This window comes from Thunnus thynnus, chromosome 2, assembly GCF_963924715.1.
Source record: "Thunnus thynnus chromosome 2, fThuThy2.1, whole genome shotgun sequence".
Taxonomy (NCBI): Eukaryota; Metazoa; Chordata; class Actinopteri; order Scombriformes; family Scombridae; genus Thunnus; species Thunnus thynnus.
In genome coordinates this window covers 36,092,297-36,118,784 of record NC_089518.1, presented here as the reverse complement: position 1 = coordinate 36,118,784, position 26,488 = coordinate 36,092,297, and the positions used below count along the sequence as shown (strand labels likewise).

The window sequence follows — 26,488 nt, the reverse complement described above, 5'->3', positions numbered from 1 at the left end:
TTACTCCGGCAGCGCGTTTCAAAACCCAAACTTTGCTTTTTACCCTAAAAACAAGGTGTTATTTCAAGACCCTCGGCAAGCCGCAGGCCACGTTTTGTTCTCCTTGTAAGAAAAACTATCCTGCACAGGATCCTGGATGATCCAGTACATGAGAGGTTCAGGGACATACAGCTTCAAGGTCCATGGACTTGTTTTGAAGGGATTCACCAGGATAATATAATGAAAGCATTCTTTTTATCCTTTCCAGCCTCCGAGGGTCGTGACTCTCTCTCCTTTACCCGTGGAGGGTCGCGGCGCCCCGGCAACCATCACCAAGTCCGTCCTGCAGGTCAACGACCCCGACAACCCCGCCGACGTCCTGGTCATGGTCCTCGAACCGCCCCGCCACGGCAGGCTGACCCGTCTCCACGGTGACCGGGTGCTGAGCCGATTCAAGCTAGAGGAGCTCTCGCGGGAACAGATCCAGTACGTCCACGACGGCTCGGAGGGGACGGAGGACGGGGCGGTGCTGCAGGTCAACGACGGCCACAGCTACCGGAATATTCTGCTCCAAGTCCGCGTCAATCAGAAGGTAGGCTGGACGGAGGAGGAAGAGGAGGAGGAGGAGGATGAGAGATGAATGTTGAGAGTTGATGATTGATTTTTTATACAGCAACTATCCTTCACTTCCTGCTTTCAGTGAATGTGAATTAATCTCACATTGATACGGAGGGAGTTTGTTTACTTAATGTAGTTTAGCAGGATCCCCTTTAATATCTGTTAACCAACTCGTTTCTAAAATTATAAATCCAGGCTGAGAGAAGAGAATTAATTAGATGTCATGAAGGTCAAAACATTTTTCCACAAATTTTAAAATTAAATAGTAAAAAAAACATAACTTTAAAAATGTTTTAATGGCTCTCTGGTGTTTAATTTAGAGTCATCCGGCTCCTCGTTGGCTCAGTTCGAACCAGAGCATAAGTCCCCGTATCGATCCTCCATTAATACTGGATGGAGCTCTTTCCGGGGTGTTGCACAGCTGAGCCAAATTAGTGTGTTGGACCTCAAAGCTCAAAGCGTCTCTTCACCAAGTTCCCCAGACTGTAACCCAGACAGTCAAGAAGAAGAGCAATTGATTTTTTTTTTTTTTTTTTTTTTTCTCAAATACATCATCTTGGGGATGGAGCCAAAAGAACAAAAGTTCAGAAAGAATTCAGTAAAAAAAAAAGAAGTGAAACTACAAGAAGTACATGTGCTTATAAATCCATACTGAAATCATTTCTACTGTGAAATAACAGAAGAATCAAATGTTACATGGTTCAATATCGACAGTGTCTTTTTTTATTGTATTTATGGTGTAAAAACATTTCCAATTGTCCAAAAGAACAGGTAATATTACTAATAATATAATAATTTGCATGAATTACATAACATTTTTTTTGCCAGGTTGCTCCACATGATGCAGTTTCACCCTAAATTATTTTATTAAACTTCTGATTATTATTATAAATGCAGCATAATAAGACTTGTAGTTTCCTTTCCTCTTCTATCTAGAGTTCACCGTGTTGTAGTGGAAACATATTCTCACTCATCTTTTAGCAGGAAACAAAAAATCCAAATGAAAATACTTTTTTTTTTTTGTTATTATCGATTTATACCAAATAAACACCTTTTGTATGTTTGATTTCCTAAAAGAAGCTCAGGGACCAATTTCTGTATCTTCCTTTCCAGAAGTTCAAAGATCAATAGTTCAGGAAAGGAGAGAGATGTTTAATGATTACCCGGACAATATTTTAGTGGTCAGATTCAAGGTAACTGCATCTCTGCCTCGGCTTAAAAGTGGATTTTGTAATGTAGTATTCATGGGTAGTAGTTGTAAGACGCGGATAATATTGGATCTGAGAAAATATTCCTTTTGTATTTTGTTCTGTACATTTGAGTTACATTATTTATTCTTTGATGAACTGAGGTACCACAATCTGAACATCTTTTATATCCACTTTATTCCTTTAAACCCTTTTAAAATTGCTTCAACTCTCCACTTGACGTGTCCACACGGTATTTCTCTGTTGACTTTATCTCTGAAAATAGTTTGCTCGAGGCGCAGACTTATCCCGCGTGTTTAACCACTGTAAAGAAAGAGCAGGTCAGACCTTTTTGAAATGGCAGCCGTCCCTTCCCCTCTTCTGTCATCGCTTCCTGTGAGGTTCTTTACAACAAGGACGCAATTATCTGCCAACAAGCGCCAGCCACCATGACCGAGAGAGGAGGAGGAAGAGGAGGAGGAGGAGGGGGAGGAGGAGGAGGAGGGGTGTCTAGCATGACAAAAATTTGGCAGCTCGCTTGTTACCAAGCATGAGCGCACACACACACACACACATACATACATACAAGGCAGGACAAGCTTTCGATATTGAAGATGTCTAGACAGACAAGCATCAGATACATACTGTAAATGTCTGTGTGTTTGCTTGTACTTGACCTGGACAAGGACATTTCAGGAAGTAAGAATGTTTTGTCAGGTTCCCGCTGATTTTGAACTGCTGTTTCAGGCTTAAAGCAGCTATAACTGATATTTTTACGATATATTTTTATAATAGCAACGTGTATAATGTGTTTGGGCGTGGCTCACAGTGAATATCGGACTTACATTCAAGTGCACAGAAACAAATGAATGATAATGTTGCTCCATAACTGCTGTAAGCAACCTGGACTTGAGTTAGACGTGTGTTTGTGATGATTAAGGTAAGGAACTGTAGGAATGTATAATGTCAGTGAGGGACTTAACAAGTATTGAAATACTAAATGCCTGTGTGTGTGTGTGTGTGTGTGTGTGTGTGTCCTGCAGGCATCTGTCTTCTTCCATCATTCCTTTGTGCTCCTGTCACCGCTCTGTCAATCTCCCACTGTGGAGAGTGATCTTCCACAGTGGGAGATTGCCTACACACACACACCCCTGATTCACACATCTACACACACACACACACACACACACACACACACACACACACACACACACAGTCGTCACTTCATTAGATTACATTGACATACATTCATTTCCTGGAGACTTATCCTAACCTTTGTCCAGAGAAACTTTTCAGTGATTTTTTTTTGTTTTCTGTCTCTCAGTTTCTCTGCTCACACACACACACACACACACACACACACAGTTTGGTTTTGTAGGGCAGCTCTGTTTGTCTGGCCACATACAGATGGTGCGCTTCAGGCTCAACTCCTCTGCTTTTTCCCCCCCTTCTGTAAATCACTAGCATCCCACATATATACACACATAATCTCACACATGCACATACACACACACACACACAACAGTATCCATTTACTGCAAAATGTCCTGATGCTGCATTCTGTTGTGCACAACACATCCTCATAATTAAACTCCAGAACGACCCATAGGAGCATTTTCTAATATGCCGCCTCTACCGGTGCTTTCCAAATCACTTTTAAAAAATAATTATGTTTTATGGCGTGACAGTGCTGTGGTTAAGGTCTGGTCAGGTTTAGGCACAAAAACACTTGGTTAGGTTTAGGGAAAGATCATGGTTTGGGTTAAAATGATCACTTGGGTTAGGGTTAGGGGGTTAGGGTTAGGGGTTAAGGTTAGGGGGTTAGGATTAGGGTTAGGGGGTTAGGGTTAGGGGTTAGGGTTAGGGTTAGGGTTAGGGTTAGGGTTAGGGTCAGGTTTAGGGGAAGATCATGGTTTGGGTTAAAATGATCACTTGGGTTAGGGTTAGGGGGTTAGGGTTAGGGTCAGGTTTAGGGGAAGATCATGGTTTGGGTTAAAATGATCACTTGGGTTAGGGGGTTAGGGTTAGGGGGTTAGGGTTAGGGGGTTAAGGTTAGGGGGTTAGGGTTAGGGGTTAGGGTTAGAGGGTTAGGGGTTAGGGAATTAGGGTTAGGGGTTAGGGAGTTAGGGTTAGGGTCAGGTTTAGGGAAAGATCATGATTTGGGTTAAAATGATCACTTGAGTTAGGGTTAGGGGTTAGGGGTTAGGGAGTTAGGGTAAGGGGTTAGGGTTAGGGTTGAGGGGTTAGGGGTAGGGGTTAGGGGGTTAGGGGTTAGGGTTAGGGTTGGGGGGTTAGGGGTTAGGGTTAGGGGGTTAGGGTTAGGGGGTTAGGGGTTAGGGTTAGGGTTGGGGGGTCAGGGGTTAGGGTTGCAATTGGAATCGGTAAGTGAACAGCAGCGTCCTGCAGCTAAGTCCACTATTTGCCATTTAGCATCCACCCAACCCAGAAATTTGTCACCTGTCACCATATAGACGTCATCTGAACTGCGTCACTGCTACGGGTCATAATTGCAGCTAGATGACGGCTGTTTCTCAAACTTAACCATATAGTTGTTTTTGCTGGCTGAATTTTCAACCTATACCGTCGTTTTTCCTTTTGAGGACGGGCTGATCGTGCTTTAGAAAGTGCAGGATGGAGGAGAATGCCCTTCATTTATGTCGGAGGCTTTTCGGATGAGTCCCAGCACCTTTGGGACTCAAGAAGAGAAAGAAAGGCCTCATTTCACTGGTAGTGATGGTGTGAAGTTAAAAGAGGAGGAAGATTTATATTTCATGACTGCACAAGGCTTCGGTGTGAAAATATTCCTTATTCACATAATGCATAAAAAGTAGCTGCATTTTCAAGGAGCATACATTCTGCTGTTGGGTTTGGACAGATTCAAATAGGGCACACAAGTGGCAAATTCAGTAAAAAATTATATCCAAGTGCCTCTTCAACAGCAGCGCGTTTGCACTCCATCTATCTAGCTTTACTCTCCAAAATTACATCACTTCTCTCTTGTGTTTCCTTAGTTGTCTTTAATAAATTGTATCACAGAACAGCTGGGGTGGTAAACACGAGCATGCTGTGTGCAGTTTACCGACGCTACCTCTCGGGATTTCTGGATATTGGAGCTCAAATTGAAGTTCAAACCTCCCACTGCCATGTGGAACTGCCGGCGTGCCAAGTTGCCTAATGTAGCTTTAACACTGTAGGCCTCAAGCTGAGGAGGTGACTTTTGAAAGTGCACAAGACTGGTAGGTCACCAAACTGTGAGGAGTGGCATGGAGGAGAGCTGTGCAAGAAAAACATAAAATAGAAAAAGAAGAAAAGAAAAGTAAGATCTAAGGCAATAAAAACCCCAAAATCTACTTAAAGAAAACCTGAATAATGACTTCATGAACCCCGACTGCTTCTACAAAGCTCAAAAGTAAAACCCTGAGTGATTATTGGCTCTGCCTGGAATTTAACAAACTCAAGCCAATGAATCCTTAGTTTTCAGAGCGTGGCACTCTTAGTGGCACTCTTTGTACTTCCAAGGCCACCATCCAGGCAGCAGCAGCGGCTGTCGATGCCAGGCTGTGCCGGGGACAATAGGCTTCCTGAAAGTTGGATTACTGGGCTCTAAAGCAGGAGACTAATCAGGCCCGTAATGACCCACTGATGGATGGACTGAGCTCTGAGCCCTGAGCGGGGCTGGAGCTCGGCTGAATAGGAAGCAGGACCCTTGGCTTTCAATTACTGTCTCGGGGAGAACACTTTGAGCCTCCGAGAGACCCTGGGGCTCTTCTGTTCCCCGGCAGAAATGGAGGGAATTAGATATTTTTTTCTGATCATCCGTCCAGCTTTGGAAGGCTAATAGCTGAGCTCTGTTATCAAGCAGAAGCGGAGGGCTGAGTGGTTTGAGTTGAGCTCTTCTCCCGCTGAGCTCTTGTCTTCGTCATTATTGTGAAGTCAAATTATTTGCTTTGGGGTTTTGTTTTGTCTTCGCTTCCAAGTCTGTGAATACATTTGAGATTTGCTGTGATTTGTTGTTGTTGTTAACGCTCCGTGTCACATAGCCATCAAATTTACTTTCCCCAACATGCTCCATCATTTTAGACGTCACGGCTGCCTGTTTCACTGAGAGTAAATTAGAAAATGTTGCCGATAAGGATTCAATCTCCGTTCTGTGACTTTCCTTTACTGTTTGACAAGTCCATCGGCTCTTCCGATTCACCCCTCCCCCCCCGGTGAAATTATGAAGGATGACAATGTTATTGTCATTATAACAGCATGACCATTCCAGCCGGCAGCTAGCCGATGTTTTATGGATGACGCCGACTCCATCTCTGCAAAGTCATTTATTTCTGTTTTTGTGGACTGCAGCCAAAAGCTCTCCGACCAGCTTCGACTCTATTTACAGTCCATCTCAGGTCTGCTGGCTTACAGCCCTTTAAAGGTCTCTGATTATGCATTTTTCATGCATTAGCTCTCAAAAGTACTGAGCCTGAAGAATAAGTGAAGAATAATGTTGTTTAGGGTGTTTTTTATATATATTTTGGCTAACATTAGACCATGAAAAACATTTTTTCTGCAGCATCTGCTAATGACCTTCACTCAACTCCTCCATCACTCCCTACGCTATAGGTAAATAGAAAATAATACAAAGATAGAAAAGAAAGAGTCTTAGGGCACACAAGTGAACATGGGTGACCAAAGAATTTCTCTAATTTTGTTGTAAATAAATCACAATCCTTGTTGGAGCAGGATTAATACATGATTAAGGTTTTTATCAGCAGGTGACTTAGCTCCTCTCATCCTGTGTCAAAAGCAGTTTCAAAGCAGCAGACAGTTTGATGTTTGTTATGTTTAATAGTCTCACTTCTAAAAGCTTTTGAGGCAGGTCCAAGTCCAAAGTGAAGTAAAAGTATGAGACTGCGGTCCTTAAGAAGTAATCCAAGTCAGGTCTTTATAAGCATAAGTGAGTCTTTTAGGTCTGTGAATCTTTGCCATCAAATTAACCTCCCTCTCATTTCAAAGCTGCATGAAGGTTCACGACAAGGTCTGCCTGTAACTGCCTGACCTGGATTTTATCAGTTCCAAACTTGGGAATATTTTTTGCTTTCAAGTTTCAAAGTGAAGTCTTTAGAGTGTCAGGTCTCAAATAAAGTTGAGTATCAGAGCTGTCAAGTCTGTCCTCGTTTCTGTGACTCAAAGTTTCACTCAAGTCTAAATCCTTCATCTCAATCTGGCCACTGCGGAGGTACTTTTGTGTCTTTATTATGCAATCAAACAGAATAGGTTTGCAATCAAAAAATAGATTTGAGAGCTTGAGAAATGTTTTATTGCAAGAAAAAAAAAAGTTTGTGGTTAAAATGTGAATCAGAACTTTTGTTTGCAAATCCAAAAGTTTTGTTTGTTGTTGAGCTGAATCTCACTGAAAGATGTAAGACACGTCTCTATTGGCCGGTCTCGATCGGAGTCTGTGGAGAAGACAGAAAATCAATGTGCAAGTATATTTACACATAACTTACATCTTAGTAATAGCAGGAATGTTTGAACTGATGCATGTAGATCGCTTTTGTTTAACGGCCTGTGATGTTGTAACAGGTTAAAAAATACGTATTATTTAATCATCAGCCCATCAGATCCTGTGACCTGCAGTGTTGGAAGATTTTAAATGTAGGATTTTTACTCGTAACGGAGTATTTTTACACTGTGGTATTGACACTTTTACTTAAGTAAAGGATCTGAGTACTTCTCCCAACACTGCAGGTCACAGACTCTGATGGGTCACCAAATATGGTGTAACACCGGCAGTCACTCCAACTCCAGAGTGTGTATTTTCAGAGCCGTGGGCTTTTGTTGTTTTTTTTTGGATAATGGGCCGTCAGACAAATGGGCTTTCAGTCCAATGGGACTATTTCGGAATAATGTGCGGTTCCCATGACGAGTGAGTGACTAGCTGACAGGCTGACAAAACAACGTGTATTTTTTAACCCATTACAACATCACAGATCGTTAAACAACACATGCACTAGTTCAAACATAACATTCTTGCTATTACTTAGACGGAAGTTATGCATATTGATTTTCTGTCTCCTCCATGGACTTCAAAACTCCTTCTCTCCCACTGGATTCAGCTCTGCAGCAAACAAAACTTTTGGATTTGCAAACAAAAGTCTTTGATTTACTTTACTTGCAATAAAACAGTTCTTGATTGCAGTGTTGATAGTTTTTTCTCTCAAATCTATTTTTTCAGTTGCAAACCTTTTCTGTTTGATTGCATAATAAAGACACAAAAGTACCTCCGTAGATACTTGCATGATTGCATATGAGATCCAAAACTGAGAACTAAATTTTATTATCAGTTTTGAAAGATAGTACGTGTTATTGTCACTATTCAGAGTAGAGGGCATTTGACGCCCAAGATCCCAAGATTTGCTTAAAAGCGCTAAATAACAGACAAAAAGTCAATGAACTCGGTGAATTAAGCGGATTCTGTTTTTCCTCTTTCTCTCTACTTTCTATCTTATCAACCCTAAAATTTCATTAACCAGATTTAGTCTCTTACTTTCGCTTTCCCAGAGGTCAAAAAGCTGGGAAATTTTCACAAGCCTTTCATTTTCTCTGCACCTGTCTGAAGGAGATTAAACTGTCTCTCTATCTAAAAGGGCAATCCAAATACAATAAAGAAAACTCATTAGATTTGTGTCTTATTCATGGAAAAGAGCCGGGATGCGGCTGCAGGACAAAGAATCACAAAAAAGTCTGGGGAAATCAGAAGTATTGGCAAACTTGTGAATTCAAAAGGTTCCCCTGATCTCTTTTATTTGTAGAGAGGGCTGTTTCTGGATTTGAGTGTCCTTGAGGGACCTTGGTGTTCGTTGGGAAAAGCTTGATTATCTCCTGGATGATGTGGTCCTCTGAGTTAAAAGCCTGCCATGCTGACTTATGTGTTTTCGCTTCCATGGCAATCCACCGCTCGTCTGTGATTCTCTGCCTGCTGCTGCTGCTGCTGCTACACTGAAATACTGTGATTTGGATCAGCCGAGTGGCAGGCAGAAGAGCCGCAGATGGTCTGCAGGTTGTTATCTGCAAACACAGACACCCACATATGCACACAAATACACAAAAACACACACGCGTGCAATCACACACACTTGTGCACATTCCTGTAATCTCTTACCACCTCCTGCCACAGTGCACTGATTATCTCCGGCGGTAAATGGTCAACCATGTGTGTGTCTTCATCTCTTTGTGCATTTTTTCAGCAAAGAAGTTTATGAAGAACTCACCTAAAACTGACCTGACATGAACGTGGAAGTTTCTGTACCACCTGCTAATTATTAATCATGCTTTAAGTATTAATCATGATTTATAGATGAGATGGAAACCATGGACATGAAAAGGTTGTGAAAAATCACATTTTTTATCCTTTCTATTTGGTAAAAATCCAGTTATAAATGTTGACAATCCATTAATAGACACTCATGGATGTCTCACTTACTAATAAACAATCAAATCTGCAGTTATAAATGTTAATAAATGGTTTATGAATGAATGTTTATTCCTGATGAATAATAAAGAGCTAAAAAAGACAAAGCAAGCGTGTCCTGCTGGAGGATGAACACCAGCAAGGGATTTTTTTTTACTTTTTATGACTAATTATTGTTTATAACACATTTATAACATGTTTGTAAATTACTTATTAACCTTAATAAAGCCATTAGTTATTATAAAGCCTTTATAAAGGTTGTAAGAAAGTGGTATCAAAGTTTCTTCCTTTGAAAATTAACTTTAGCAAAACACTTTTATTGAGATTTTAAGACCAATATTTCTTTCTTGTAAGAATGTACGTTAGTGGAAAAACGTCCACTGTGGAAGTACGTACTGTTACCTTTGAGCTTAATTTTAAATGAATATCAAAAGTGATTACATTTCATCATTGTGTAGGGATTTATACAGGATGTTCAACCATACTAGCATGGCTCTAGAGATGGTCAGTCCACCACTTTGATCCAGACTGAAATATCTCAACATCTATAAGACGGACTGCCATGAAATTTTGTACAGACATTCATGGTCCCCAGAAGATGGATCCTACTGACTTTGATGATCGCTAGCTTTTCCTCTAGAGTCACCATGAGGTAGACATTGGATAGATTGCCGTGTCATTTGTGTCCCCTTCAGGATAAACTGTGATGACTTTGCACAATACTTTGGTTTATGACCAAATACCTGCAAAACTGATGACATTCCCATCAGCCTCAGCTTTACGTTGTGTTTATCAGTAAATGTTAGCATGCTAACATATGGAATTAAGAAGGGTTAGACTCTGGTGGTTGTCTCGTTTTACTGTCAAGAGTAGCCCACACAATAGCTTCATATCCTTCATCCAGATGTAAAATGCTGCTGCCTACAGAATAAATAGCAGGTTGGATTTACAGATATCCAAGAAGAAGTATGACAAACCTGTTTTTTATTGAGGCAGCAAGGTGACACTGTGAGTAAGAGGTCTAGTTTCAAAACCTCCCTGACAGCAGGCATCTGCCCCGATGAAATGTCCTCCAGCGACACTGAATCATCACCCAGCTCTGTGTGCTCTGTGTAGCTGATCCTGCTCTTTGTTCTCTGCTTTGGGAGGGAGGGCGGCCGAAATGATGAGTTACTCTATCGGATCAATACAGCATCACAAAAATAAGTCTTGAGTCCAAAGTTGGCCCTGGCAGCTCTTAAACGGAGAAACAACAACACATCGAGTCTTTTGTGATACATTACTTTTGATTGGTGGAGCTGAACGCAGGGCTTTAGTGCTCAGGTGACACTGTTGCTGACTGACAGAGCCTCACGACTCCTGGGACTCATAAACCTGAGGTTAGAACAGATGTGGAATAACAGCAGCTACACAGTCTGTGACAACACAAAGTAAAAGTGGCATCACGCTGCTGCACCTGAGGAACAAACAACAGAGTCTGCTTCTATATTTCTCTTTATACATCAGTGCCTACACCACAGGGATTTCACATGGGATTTCTTTACCTTGAGTAATACTCAGTTTACCATGTTTCAAGGTCAATTTTGTGTTTATAACTTGAGATTGTGCTATGCTCCCTCTATCACTGCTTCAAGATAATATATGTCTAGTTCTTGAAATTGTTTACATTTGATAAATTGGATTTTACTCTTGTCAATCAGAGTTCTGGAGAAATTAATGGACAGACGGTGGTTAGAAATGGATGATTAGGTTATTGAAAGCTTCTCTGTATCCAAGAAAAACCAATAACAGGTGTATTTAGGATGGTTTTCAAGCTAACAGCAGGTCTAATAGCTGCCTGAGGATTGTTCTTGACTTACTCTTGGTTTTAGAAGAACTTGTGATTAGGGGTGTGCCCGAATACAAATACATTATTCGGCAAAGCACAAATAGTGGCTTTTACACGAATATTTGTTTCATACAAATATTTTAAAAATTATTTGTTGGGGTTAGATACAAGACCTGATGTGGGGACCTCCTTCGTAAGGTAGTTTATTCATGAACACAAAGTGTCATAAAAACAAAAACAGGATTTTTAAGCCTCTTTCCACTTTTCTTCGAATACAAATACAGATACAAATAATTTTTGCTGCCTCAACAAATACAGATACAAATACAAATACTGGGATAAAAGGACAGAAGTCCTCATGCACAGCCAGTATTTTCAGACAGGTGCTGGTCGGTCGCAGGAACATATAAGGTGAAAATCAAAATTAATCACCGCACACTGTAACGACTTTACTGTGACTTTATTAAGAGCGAACAACGCGTTTGGCCTGTAGCTTCTTCAGGTTCACTCAGAACAACTGCTGAGTACTCACAGGTGTGATAAATACATTTGAGTCACATGACTACAAACTACTAACATTTTACAAACAGGATTTTTAAGCCACTTTTATTCGAATACAAATACAGATACAAATAATTTTGCTGCCTCAACAAATACAGATACAAATACAAATACTGGGATCTCTGCACATCCCTACTGGAAGTAAAGAGTGAGCACCAAAACTGGCACAAAAAAAGCAAGTGAACTCTTATATTGCTATATTAAATGGTGCTTAGAATTTTAAAAGAGTTGAAACCTTGTTGTAATACTGTTTATGTGTGTGTAATTGGCTTTTTCAGGCGGCCGACTCTCCTCATGTGCTGTCTGTGCCGAAGACCTGGGTGAAGGAGGGAGGCATGGTGCGACTGGATAAGAAATACCTGCAGGCGGACTACAAGGGAGTCGGCACTGATGACATAGTTTACACCATCCTCGCCTCCGACGGTCACCCTAAATACGGTACAAGCTCTTTAACGCTCACATCTTACACCGTGTCAAGAGATTAAAGTCAAAACAGCCTTGAACATTTGCATACTTTTCAAGTGTTGATATTCCACAATCAAACAGACTTAGCTGGCTCAAAATATTAACTTATACTTCACTGTGAGCTTTATTTTTACTCCAGAAATCATTTTGTTTGTCATTTTGGAAAGTGGAAATGTTGTTAAACCCTCTCTAATCTTGAACTTGATACAAAAATTTTAATTTTGTTTCTAAATTTAACCATCAATTTATATCTAATCTAGCCTTAACCCAACCTTTGTCTCTGGTTTGCCAATCACGGCATCTCTGTCTCTAACCCTGTTAGGTCCATAATTCTGCTTTTAAAAACATATTACATGTCCATCCAGTGATGTCTAATAACTGAGAGAAACTCTCCGCCTTCTCTGTCCAGGTGAGGTGGTGCTGGTGTCCATGCCAGCTGACGGCCCGGCGGAGGGTTGGCGTCCCTCGTTAACCGACGACCAAGGCTTCACGCCCACCACTTCCTTCACCCAGCAGGACATCAATGACGGCACCGTCTGGTACCGCCACTTCGGCACGGGGTCTAACAGCGACTCCTTCCAGTTCCAGGTCAGTGTTGATCCTTACTAGTGGTGTGCCTGAATACAAATACATTATTCGGTAAAAGCACAAATAGTGGGGTTTTTTTTACGAATATTTGTTTCATACAAATATTTTAAAAATTATTTGTTTTCGGGAAGAAAAAAAACAAAACATGTTAAATACCAGCGCGCAGGTCGGTTACATCACTATCAGTGTCTCTCCTCTGCTCCACTGTTACATCTATCAGCAGATCTCAATAAAGGGGAGTCACATCCACCTGCTACATGACGCACATTTCCTAATTTGGCTGAACTAAAGACACAAATGCAAATGAAATGCTCCCAAGGGAACACTTTATGAACACTTATTCTAACACTTTAATTTTCTAAAACTAAAAGCGTAATAAAAACAAACACAGGATTTTTAAACCTCTTTCCACTTTTATTCGAATACAAATACAAATAATTTTGCTGCCTAAACAAATACTGATACAAATACAAATACTGGGCCATCTGCACATCCCTAATCCTCACACAAATCTTGCACATGTAACTGCACTGATTGTGTGTTGAACTCTACTTTTCTGTTGCACTTTTAGGGAGTTTTTTTTGAGATGGTGAGCCAAAACATTAGACTTATAATCCTTTCATCATATTTTCCCATGAATTTATGTATATTTTGCAGCTCACAAATGCAGATAATATGACATATGATCAGCAGTAGCCACCGCGGCTGAACAGACACAGTCAGTCTCATCCACAGTGTTTGTTTGACAGGTGCAGAAGTGATGTTTGTGAAATACAGAGTAGAATCAATGAGCAACTGAGCATCAAAGATGATTCAGAGACAAAGAAACGCTGATTGTAAAGCGGAGTGTTTGCATACTTTCAGAAAAACAAACAAAGAAACTGCGAGACGAGAAAACCTCAAGAGGCCGATAAGAACGTCTCACCCCAAATTCAAGTGGAAGAAACTGTGACAGAGACTCGAGTTGTTGTGTTTTTTTTTTTTTTCTCTTGTGCCCTTCGTTCACTCTCTGGAGTATTCTTTGAAGTATTCATTCTTACTCATGTTCCCATGTCCCCTTGTGTTTACCTCTCTCCTCCCCTTTTTCCAACATCTCTCCCTCTGGCTTGATTTATTTCTTTACCCCTCCTCTTCCTCTCATGTATCTATGTCTCTCTCCCCCTTCACCTCTATCTGCCTGCACTTGTTTGTGCTATTATTTTTTTTCTTATAACTATGAAATTGTGTGGGAATACATCTATAAAGCCAGTGCTGTTCTGTTTATTGCAACCTTTGTTTTTTTTGTTATTTGAAAAGTTCCAGTCTGCTTATCCCTCAGCAGTTGTTTTAATCCACTTTACAGTTTTCTGTGTGTCGATGGAGGCTACATTTTGGCAGGATGTGTCCCCCCCCTGCTTTTCGTTCTTTCTCATTATCTCATATTTCCCTCCCAACTCTTCCTTAAGTTTGCTCACTGTGGATTTCTTCTGCTTTATTTGAAACCTTGGCACCAAAACTTCCTATGTGACTCACAGGCACTCAAAATCAATCCAGAGCGACTTATCTTAATTAGCATTAATGATACCAAATTACTCGCAAATTGGCTGCAAATCTGAGACAATCCCACTAAAACCGAATCCCGCCGTTAGAGCATTTTTCACGCCAGTCTCTGCTTCACCTCGACTCCATTAGAAAAACAAAAGAAGCAGCCAAAAAGCTTGTAGCACCATCTAATCATCTCTCTCCTCCGTCCAACCCCTTCCTCCCCCCTCCTCCCCTCCTCCCTCCTTACATTTTGGCTGCATCTATCAGGGCAAACGCTTTTCAATTACACAGTGCCGGATTCAAATTGAATTCTCAAGTGTCACGTCATTTTGACGGGAAAGCGGGAAAGCGGAGGCGAGGAAAAAAAACTCGTGACGAACTGAACCGCTGGAAGTGCTCGCGCTGTTTGTTAGAGGTGGCGATTACTCTTGATGGTTTGTCAGGGTGGTATTATTGTCCTCTGCCGGGGTCTTATTGAAGTGTGTGTGAGACGCTTTGTTCTGCGGCTGAACAGAACAGAACAGTACGCCGCACGGTTCTCTACATACATCTTCTCACCGACCAACTTGTAATTTTGCAAATCAGAAACCATGTTGGAATCAGAGACAGAGGGTGATTTAGCGCCCCTGCTATTTTGTCTGGAGTGAAAATTGGTCCATTTAAACTTCATATCCTCACACTTAGCCTGTTTCTGCCATGTGGCTCAAGGAATATTTTAATTTAACAAAAAAAATAACAACCTATACATATCCTGAATTTCAAGAAATGAGCATGTTTGAGTCGGTAAAGTAGCTCTGGGAGGTGCGGAGTCGTTTTACTGAGGTGCAGTTTACAGCTTACAATTAAAAGTTACACTTGGTTTTACCACCTAAGGCCAGTTAGAGCCTGTTGGTTACTTTATATCCACTTCAGTAGCTTGAATGAGCTTCAATGAGGACTGAATGGAATCAACTTCCATGAATAATTTGTTCCTAATTCGTCCATCCTTCACAGAAGGATTCCCTAAATCTTGCTATTGGCTTTGCTTTTACTACTTAATTTACTTTGTAATATATGAGATTTTAAGTAATATATATATATATATTGTGAGTTTGCATAAGAGGTTTGTCACTGTCATAATTGTGGAGTGTGTCAAACCCCTATAGTATACAAAATCATAATTCTCTTTTTAAGCTGCATTAATTTTATTTTTTTTTTTTGGACAAAGGGACAACAGGCAGACATGTACCCCTGAAATAATAAAGTAAAAAACAGTATCTACAGTTGTTGCTGCTCATGTTTGAGTAAACAGTTGTCTATTTTCATAAAGGGCAGACAAGAGGGCAACATTATCATTGATTTGGAGTCCAAATCCAATATTTACTCTCCTTGTAGCTGTGTTTTGGTCGCCATCTACTCCTGAGAGAATAATGTGCTGCTTGACGTTGCTGTGTGATGGAAACTGGTTTGATGAGACTGAATATGACTAAATGTGCTGAAAAATGAGCTAAAAGAGGCTAAAAAGCTCAGTAGCGCTGCAGAGTTGGTGCTAATTCTCTATGGATTAATCACTACAAGGAAACCATTATATACTGAAAGTTAGTCATTTCAGTTAATTTTAATATGAAATTAAGAATTAGTGTAGCTTTAAGAAATGCACTGTATCTATCCTGGTTTTAGATATAAGGTATTTAATGTACAAATCCTTGGATCTAATGCATTATAAAGGAAATCTAATGAAATACGGGCGAATTAACAAACCTTGATGGCTCCAGATGGAAACAAGAGGAAACAGTTTGAAAATGCAATCAGCTACATTCAGAACTCATTTGACCTGATGTCAGTGAACTACACACAACAGGCTCACGTTGTCTTACATTCGCTCCAGATTAAGTGCGAGGTTGTATTTTATTTTGAAGAAGCGACTATATGTGATGTCAGAGGTTAACTGAGGAGTGAAGATGGGACTTTTTTTGGTTGATAAAAGCGTGTTTTTTTACATTAAAGTCTTGTTTAATGCAGTTTTAATATAAGATTTGTCAGATTTCAAACATGACATCAACTGAACAACCGATATTTTACTGCCAGGCTAACTTGGATAAATCCAGCCGACTCAGCACCGACTCTCGTTGTAGCACATTAACTCGTGATCGGTGTCGTTGACTCCGGGCTTCACGCTGCTGTTTTATTACTTCTGACTGACAGAGCTGACTACAAGTTCTTGAACTTTCTTTCCCCCTGAACGCCGCTGATGTGACAGGAACAAGCAGCAGCAGCAGAATAACTAAGCGGTGACCGAAATCAAGCTTTCAGAACGAACAACCGAGGCTGCTTCTGCTGGGGACAAAACAAATTAAGGCGACATATTATGGAGAGTCTTAGTAAGAGAAATAGAGCACCGGTAACACAAGTTTGATAGTTAAAGAAAACACTTAATTAAAGAAATGTCGTGGAAAGAAGCAGAGACAAAATTTTAGTGTAGTTTCATATCAGCAATTCAGTACATTTTAATTCAAATAATCAGCTACATTATAAGATAATAAAGGTAAAAAAAGGTCAGAGCTTCACTGTAGTCCTGGAGATGACTCTGTAGGAGATGAAGAACTGAGAAAAGAAAGAACAAAGGAAGGTTTTTCCGAAACTTTTCTGTTGACAAAATGAGATTTTTTGTTCTGTAGGTGGCGCTCTTTTCTTTGTGTGTTTAGCCACTGATCATAGTGGCTGACCTATGAATATGTTTACCTGTAATGGATCTCTAGCTGCGTGAATTATGACTCTTGTTGGTCAGGAACAAAGACATACTTAGCGTGATGTTGTTATAGTCTCACAAAACCTCCGTGCTGTCGGGGTGGATGGAGGGTCGGACAGCTGTTTGCCTCCTGTTTCCTCTCAACTGTCTGCATTTCTTTTGATCACAATCTTTCTCTAATCTCAAAGAGCAAAGCAACACCAGCTTAAAAAAAAATCCTGTTGTTGGAGGACCTTCTCATCTTGCTGCAGTGATGTGTAAAAGTGTGTCAGTACACCGTGACATCACTGTTGGATGATTCAGGTGCAACAGACTGAAAACTCTCAACCGGAGAGGTAAATGGACTGTACTTGTATCGCACCTTTCTAGTCTTCTGACCACTCAAAGCGCTTTTACACTACAAGTTCACCCATTCACACACACATTCACACGCTGAATGGATACAGAGGCTACCATGCAAGGTCCCATCAGAGGAAACTAACTGTTCACACACTGATCTTAAGCCTTCAGGAGCAATTCGGGGGTTCAGTATCTTGCCCTAAGGACACTTTGACATGGTGGAGCCGGGAATTGAACCGCCAATCTTTCAATTAGTGGATGACCCGCTTTACCTCCTGAAGCCAAACTTTTACCACATAGTGTTAATAGTAAAGGCCATGAGATTCTTTTGTTATTTATAGCAGTTTTACGAGGCACCGACAAACAATATTGGGCTGTCAGACCAGGAAAGACTCATATGTGTAGTTTGAAAGACTTGTTGGCTCATGTTAAACTATCTAGTTATTCTTCTGTTTAGTCCAAACAAACCAGATGTGCATCAGTTTCTGGATACTGCTGGACAAGTGCAGGACAAGGAGAATCACAGATAATAATAATAATAAATTTTATTTACATAGCACTTTTCTTAACAATGTTACAAAGTGCTTTACAAAGGAAAGTAAAACCAACAAGGCAGATAAAATAAGTAAAGAGGAATAAAGAGGTAAAGGCACAAGTGCATAGTAACAATAGAAGATGCACAATAATAATAATAATAGGACAATAGAATGCACAGGAGTAAAATAATGATAAAAAAATAAGATAAAATAACATCAATTAATAGGTGTAAAAACAGTAATTAAAACATATCAAACATTTCCAAAAGCTTTCACAAAGAAACAAAGTTTTAAAGCCTCTGGAAACGTGGCTTGAAATCATAAAAAATGCATATATGATATCAAAGTTGAGTGTCTCGTTAAGCATCCACAAAAATCTGAATGAAAATAAACATTCATAACTATTAGAAAACTGAGCTCAAAAACAGCTCATCTGGCTGCTCAAACCATTTCTCGGGTCTGTGTGGGCGTGTCCGGATCACGTTTGATTGACAGCTCACTTTCTGCTCAAGTACCACTTTTATTTTGTTTTACTGATATGGAATAAAATACCAAATCTATCAAATGGACCCTACCTGGGTGAAAGCTTGAATAATCCACTAACTAACAAACTAGGTTAGACCACTTGAAACTGTGTTTTTATTTAACTAACTTATGCCTCCTGGAGTATGATGCTAATCGTTTTAGCATCTTCCATTCACTTACATGAAACGGTTAGCGTTAGCTTTTCTATTCAAAACTTTTGAGCTTATTGTCAACCACACCAGTGGTCTACTGGTTATCTTGACTCATCAGCTAACTAGCAGACTAGAGTAGACCACACATATCTGTTTTTATTGAACTATACCTTCCAGACTACGAAGCTAAGTGTTTTAGCATCTTTCATTCGCTTACATGAAACGGTTAGCATTAGCATTGCTATGCTACACTTTTGAGCTACTTATCCACTCCGTGATTAATACAGATTTGGATGGTGTACCCAAGTCTGCTAGTTAGCTTAACACAGTAACTTTCAAACCATATCACGCTAATTTGAATTCTCATTCTAGCTAAAAGCAAAGAAAAGTGCGCTGCATTGTTTTCTAATGAGGGAGATGAGAGTAAGTGTTGTGAAGTCAGCTTGGCCGGATAGCCACGTCAATCATCTTTCTCTTAAATATGATTGGACAGGTATTTATTACATAATAAATTCCCTAGTTTAGCCTCGCCCAACTGCAACCCAGCAACAAGAGAAGGGAGAGAAACTTTCTAAAGAATTACATAGACTATGTCAAAGGCTATGTTCTCATACTTTTTAGGTGTTCACTATATGCACGTTAGATCCCAAATTACATGATTATCAGCCAATCATGGATTTGCCTTTCCAGGGGCTTTAAGACGAGTTTTAAAAGAAGTTGAGTTCAGGGGGTAAGGAGTTCCAGAGAGTTGGGAGTCTCTGACAGCAAAAGCCCAACCACCTTTTATCACAAGCCGTGACCTGGGAATGACCAACAGGGCTCCATCTGCGGATCTTAAGGGTCAAGGGGGGCACATACCAGTTCAGTAGTGCAGATATGTAACTGGGAGCAAAGGCAGATGGACATTTGTCGCTTTGCAGTTAGAACTAGTGAAAATATTAGTACTTGCGTTACATTTAAAGTTTGGAAACTCATTAACTGACTGCAGAATATCATGAAAAAAAAAACATTTCTTAGCAACAGCTGCTGTAAGAAGAAGAAGAAGGAGATGAACAATAGCTGCAAGGAAGGTTACTAGAGAAATTTCAAAGAAGCAACAATTCTGAGAACCGCAGAGGAGTCTGAATCTTTGGGAAAAAATGGAGAAAGTATCATTATTTTCAATTTACTTCACAGAAAGATCAGAACATCAGCATGAGGTGTACGTTCTGTCCTGACTCAGAAAACAACCGTCCACTGCTGTCGGCTCGATGAGAAATCTTTTTTAACAAAGCACTCAGAGGCTCCTCCCGCGTTCCTTTCATGTACTTTACATTTGAAACTGATTTTTATGGATTTTAGAAAGTCATTCAAAAGCAATCAGTGGTGAGGTTGCTTCAATAAGAGTAATAACTGCCCTTAAGCTAATCACAAGATTACTACTTAAACATGGTCAGCCGAGCAATGAGATCATTACACTGAATTTCACTCAAATTGGCATGTCCTGTATTAATATTCCTCTGGTATAGACAGAGATTTATGAGAAGAAACACACTCAGCCACTGTGGTTTCGTCCCCGCAGTGCAGCTTGACGCCAGGTTCATTTTCTGTTGTCACACTTTTGGACCGTAGTTTGTTTTTATCACATCTGTTGTATCTCCTGGTGATTCTCGAGAGCCTGTCGTCAGCCCCGAAATAATGTATAATGTACACGAGACAGTTTGCAGCGAGAAACATTTGCAGAAATAATGTGCTGTTGATTAAGACTTGAAGATAGCAGATAGAGTGACTAGAGGAGATACAGGTTTCCAGTTTCTTGTATAACAATTGTGAACGTCTGTATATCTCTGCAGGTTTCCACAGAGACATCCCCGCTCATACAGAGCGATGCCCAGACCTTCACCATAGGAGTCTTACCTCAGATCCCCGGATTCCCACAACTGGCCCCTGACTGCGAGCTACAGATCACGGTGAGGAGGGACATAAAAAAAAAACTTAACCAGGCCTCATAGAGAGCAGGATTTCTTTTATATACAGTAGTAATGCTGCTTTTCAGTCATGGAGAAGTTGTGGAAGATGGCAAAATAGACCAAAATGTACAGTTTTTCTCTCTTTCTCTCTTAAGAAAATGAATCAGAAATGATCCAAAAGATCAATAATACATAAAACAGTCCTTCCTTTATCAACCTCATACAGTATAACCCACCATCTAACCCCACAAGCTTCCAAAATCTGCACTTTGACTGGTCATTGACTGGTTTTAAAGGTTGTCACAAACATTTTTTATGGTATTTATGGTTCTTTTACAGTTAAAAGCTTTTGATCCTGCAGCAAATGTCTTTTTTTTAAAATTTAAATTATATATTCGTAGACAGGAAATCCAGATGTGCTCCATCTGGCTTGTTCAAGTTAGACTTAACACATTTTAGGGTATTTCAGACTAGCTGCAGTTCAGACTAATTGCAGTTTTAATCAGCTATTTGAACATTGAAAGCGAATCTTATAACCGCTGGAGTTGTTGGAAGACAATCTGACTCCTGTTGTGTGGATGATTTTCTGTTATGTTCGTGTCTGTGGATCCTTCAGTCTCTCAGTTATAATCACACAGGTCTTATCAAAGTCAGAGGATGTATCTCTGTTCTCACCTCAGCATGTGTGTGTGTGTGTGTGTGTGTGTGTTGTGCAGGCCCTGGAGGATCGGGTGACAGAGATAACACCCTCGGCTCTGTCCTTCGTCGACTCTGAGACTCCCAGCGAGAAGCTTATCTACAACATCACCAAACCCCTACCGCCAGGACAAGGTCAGACACACGCGCGCACACACACACACACACACACACACACACACACACACACACACACACACACACACACACACACACACACACACACACTGAGCTCGCCCCTCATAATGTGAAAAAGATTAAAAGGATTAAAACAAAAGTTCTGTCAGAGGGCAGGAACCTTATCATTTGTTACAGTGAGCTTTTGTTTGATTCTTGACTCAGAACTAAAACACAACGAGAGAAGTTAAAGGACGAGTTCACAGTTTAATTCAGGATTTAATTCAGTGGAACATGGGTCAAAGCTCAGATACTTTGCAGATTAAGTGGCCCAGGAACTTGCAACATGGTAAAATCGTCACTATATGTGTTGAGCTGCGACATCAGAACCCGTCTGCATCAAAACAGCAGGATTTCTCTATGACAGTCGGGGTCAATGAGGTTTGACGAACACGTTCACATGCACTTCAATGACCAGGTAAAGGTGTCTTCAGACAACAACAGCAGTGTAAGTTTGCAGACGCCTGTAGTAAAATCTTAGTCTAAATTTTGTATCAGACTCTACGATATCAGTTTGAGGCTGTCAGGTTGCGAGATGAATGTTGGTGAATCGTAACGTTACGATGGAAATAGAAAATAGTTTATAAGAGCAGAGACACGTCATCAGCTCGTCATTAATCTGCAGCAAAGTCACACAAACTTCTTAGTTTCCTCTTAGTCACATTGTGAGAATTTGGTCATAAATTTCTGACAGAAACACATGTACGATTTTCATTCAGTTGCTCTACTGTTATTTCCCTCATGTTAAAGGACAAGTTCACAGTTTTTCAAGTCTGCCTTAAAACAACATTAAGGAGCCCAAATGAACATTGTGTTTTTCTTGCTGTAATCATTCCTCCTGTTCATACTGATCATTAGAAGATCCCTTCATAATGAACTTCTGTGCAAAAAATGTATTTAAAAGTTTATCTGAAGCTTCCAAATGAGTCAAATCTAGTAGATATCTTTCAATGTTACAGTCTTTTAGTGCCAAAGTTCCTCTTTTTGTTGCTATACTTCCACCTGCAGCTCAACAGGGAAACACAAAGAGGGAATTTGATGCTATAAAGACTGTAAATGTGTCCACTTGTTATGACTAACTCAGACTGATGAAGCCTCATACAGGATTTTGGTGGATTTTGGCCTCCATCAGATCTTTTAATAGCCGGTATAAAACTAACAACCTGAGTCTTCTTCAGTAGCATCGCTACCCTCTGAAACGATTCGATTACTGGTTTGAACTCTGAAAGTTTACAAGAATGACCGGTTGATTTCTTCTTCGCTGAATTTAATGTGGCATTCAGAGCCGGAGTCATTAATTTCACACACCGGACCATCTGACAGACCGGTTTATCATTCTGAGCTCTCCGTCTAATGAAAGGGAAAAACGATTTACAATGGGTCATATTCATCAACTAATGGGCTGATAAATTTGTGTAGAAATCATTTTTTTAACGGAGCCAATGAGGACGCAAACAGAGTCAGATTAAACAGCAACATTTGTTATGAACCTTTTTATTTATTTATTTATTTTATATATAATTAGATTTAAATCTCTTCCGAGTCAAATAATCATGTAGGTTAAATTCTTTACATCTTTTATAATCATTCCTGCTGTTTGTTTCCGTCGTCTCGTGAGAGTGTTTTTGGAAAGTTTTGCTCATTTTTTGCAGTCACTGGAGACGCCGGAGGTTTGTTTTTTAACATATAAATATTATTCTGCTGTATAACATTCACTAGAAAGTAATCTCATGAGCAAAAAGTATTATATTTCTGTAAGATAAACTCACAAAGTAAGATTAATTATACAAACCTTTTCCAGAGACTCTGCTGCTTTGGTGAGAGAAATAACCTTATTAAAATTAATTCATCTATTGATTGTTTTTAGATTAATACATTAATTGTTTAGTTTATAAAGTGTATGACAAAAAGTAAAAAGTGCCCATCAAATGTCTTATTTAATGTCAAAATACTTTTTGTGTCTGAACAACAGTTTATGATGATATAAAACAGAAAAAAGCCAGAACGATTTATCATAAAAACAGTTTTAGATACATTTTCTGTTGATCGACTAATTGATCGACTAATTGTCTCGTCACTAATCATCTTTTCATTCATTCTTGACTCTGACATTCATGATATTGGAAAGATAACAGGCTTATCTTCATAGCAATAGGCAAGTAGAGAGTTTAAACCTGAAGGGAATCTCAGTTTTTTAGCTAATTTACTGCAGATAATTATGTTTTCGGTTGATTTTTTTAGTTAGTATAAGAGTATTAAGCTTCAGAATAAATCTTCCTCTCTTATGTTCTGTTACCTAGCTGGAGAAAACTCTCATCCTGAGTTGATTTCTGCTTCCTGATTAGCTTTGCCCCTGAGAAATATTTCTGAATCAAAGTCCATCATGGACGGCGTAGGAGGCGGATAAACGCCTACCCTTCTCTAAACTAAATCTCTTCCTTTGCTGTTTGTCATCAGGGGCGATCGAGCATCGGGACAGGCCGTACGCTGCGGTGAAACATTTCACCCAGGCCGACGTCAACAACGGCAAGATCATATACAGACCTCCGGCGGCCCCATCGCACCTCCAAGAGCTCTACCAGTACTCCTTCATCGGTGAGAAACACACACACACACAATGAAGTATACATGCTCACACACACTAACCTTCAGCTCCTGTAATTAGGAGCTGTGTCATCAGCTGATAGTGTTGCTTCTTCTTCTCATGTTATTATTGTAACAATAATAATAATAATAATAATAATAATAATAAGTTTATTTAGTATGGCATCTTACACAGAAATGAAATTCACAAAGTGCTTCACAAGAATAAGAGTTGAAAATAAGTAGTAGTAGTAATAAGTAAATACATATACCTATGTATAATAAAACATACATAGGTGGGGCAGATAAATACAACAAACTAAAATGATACGACCAGCGTAAAAACTGTGGTATTTTCAAAATATAATAATAAACCTGAATCCACTTTGTACACGTATGCAACTTTATTAGCACCATGCCAACTACATAACATGAGTAACACCTTCTCTGCCCCCTAACACTCTCTGGTCGCCATGGTAACGTTTAAACATGCCTTCAAAATAAGACAAAAACAAATATAAAGAGCATGAAAAATGCAGCTCGACATAATGCTGAATCAGTGGGAGCCCTGAGCTTGTTTCTCTGCAAAATGACGGTCCCCATCTAGGGGTAACGGGAGACAATGACACTCGAAGTGTGTCGCTTATGTCCGGTCTACTCCGTAAACTCCGCTTCACACAGATAGGATGTTGGGTAATGGCAACAGGGTTTTCAGTTCTTTTGTGGCGATCTCAGACTTTAATCCATCCAGTCATTTTTCAAAATAAAACATTGTTCAGACCTAGATAATAGATAAAACGTAAATAATGTAAGTTATTTATTCTTTCTGTGCGGCCCGGTACCTAAGTGACCTACTGGTGACGTAGGAATGGATAAGGTCCATGTAGGGCTCTATATGTAATAGCAAGAACTTTAAAATGAATCCTAAAATGAATGAGCAACCAGTGCAAAGATCTTAAAATAGGAGAGATGTGAGTCATCCTGCTGGACCTGGTTAACAGCCTCACTTGGACCGTTTGTAGCTGGTTCAGAGATGCTTTGCTGAGACAAGTGAAGATGGAATTACAATAGTCCAAACGGGATGATGGACTTGAGTTTAGCGTTATTTTGTAGATGGAAAAAACACATAGGGGTCAATGATTTAACGTGCTGATCAAAATGCATAGCCTGGTCAAATATGACACCAAGATTTCTTATTCCCTAAAATCAAACAACAGAAGTGTTTTAACAGGATGACTGTTGGCTCCAGAGCTACAGAGTCAGTATCAAAAGTTTAAGTTTGTTCTATTAAATTGCCTTTAGATTTATATGTTTTGAAAATCAGATATAATGAATGTGACAGGGCTGCAGTAACCAGGTTTATTCTTGGATCTGTTTCAGAAAGAAAAGGCCACATATTGATCTTTACACAGATATGAGCACTTTCTATGGAAACTGAAGAAGTGCTCACAGCTCCAATATGTTAGTTTACTATAAAAATAGTTTCCCTACATAAAACCAGTGAACTTAGCCGCAGCGTATCATTTACTATTCATAAAGCTGCTGCAAGTTCTCTATTTCTCATGATTGAATGTGTCACCTACACCTACTCACTCTGGTGTTTTATTTAAAGGGCAGCCCGCTGAATTTACATGTCAAAGTCAATTTACTAGTCACACAGAGTGCTACTCATCCTCTGAAAGCAGTTGTGCAACGTCTGGAGGAGCTTTGTCAAGTCTGAAAAAAAAATTACTTAAGTGAATCTCGACTTGTTTGGAGACAAACTGTTACAAACTGGAGTTGCATCACTGAAAATGTAGGAGCGGAGGAGTTTATTCTTGACTTATAATAGGGATTAAAAGTCATGCATGGATTTTCACCATGTTTTCTTATGCAGTGTCTGCACAGGAGGTGAGCGTGAGCAGCACGTTAGCAAAGCCACGGCGGCGGCTAATGCTGCGTTTGTGTGTCTGCACTGGAGGCGTTCAGGCACAGTGTTGAGTGTGGGTCATCTGTGCTTTGGAAACACTCAGAACCCAGCGCACAATCACTGTAGTTACACTACTACTTACTTTAAATAGACTTTAAGTGTAAAAATACACTTCCAGTTGTTATGGGCTTTGATTTTTGATTAAAACAGAAGCGTATCTTTTCCATCAGGCGCTCATGAGACGGACCTAGTCTAGACGTTAGCTGTGTCTCAAATCACATACTTCTGTTACTTTCATGTAGTACACTGTGTGCACTATGTATTACTGGCGTAGTGCGCGAATTTTGACAGGGTAGCGTTGTCTCAAATCAAACACAGCCGTTGTGCACTTACTGGAAATGACGATCGCAGATTAGCATTAGCTAGCGTTAGCATTAGCTAGCGTTAGTATTAGCTAGCGTTAGCATTCACGTTATCGTTCGCGCTACCAAATCATTACAGACTGCTAAATTAACCCAAAAAACATACTGATGGCTTATATCCGACAACAGTTTAGTGGTGCTTAGTGCTAAAAAAACACAAAAAAAGGTCCCTCCCCTTCCGCTACGTAGCCAAGATGGCGACCATTGAGGGCGAGAAGTGTCCATAGTTCCACACTCAACTTTTTTTCTCAGTGTGAACGCAC

At 40.0% G+C, this 26,488-nt stretch overlaps 1 protein-coding gene across 2 annotated transcripts in view; it reads left to right on the top strand.

Annotated features, from left to right (window-relative positions):
- The window catches only part of fras1 (Fraser extracellular matrix complex subunit 1), a 293,698-nt gene that overhangs the window by 205,419 nt on the left and 61,791 nt on the right, over positions 1 to 26,488 (top strand). For both annotated transcript variants that reach the window (XM_067572464.1, XM_067572456.1), the window contains exons 28-33: positions 248 to 571; positions 11,911 to 12,070; positions 12,507 to 12,685; positions 20,322 to 20,438; positions 21,155 to 21,269; positions 23,769 to 23,906. In XM_067572464.1, the coding sequence (XP_067428565.1) occupies positions 248 to 571; positions 11,911 to 12,070; positions 12,507 to 12,685; positions 20,322 to 20,438; positions 21,155 to 21,269; positions 23,769 to 23,906 (1,033 nt within the window). The remainder of the gene's footprint in view (positions 1 to 247; positions 572 to 11,910; positions 12,071 to 12,506; positions 12,686 to 20,321; positions 20,439 to 21,154; positions 21,270 to 23,768; positions 23,907 to 26,488) is intronic.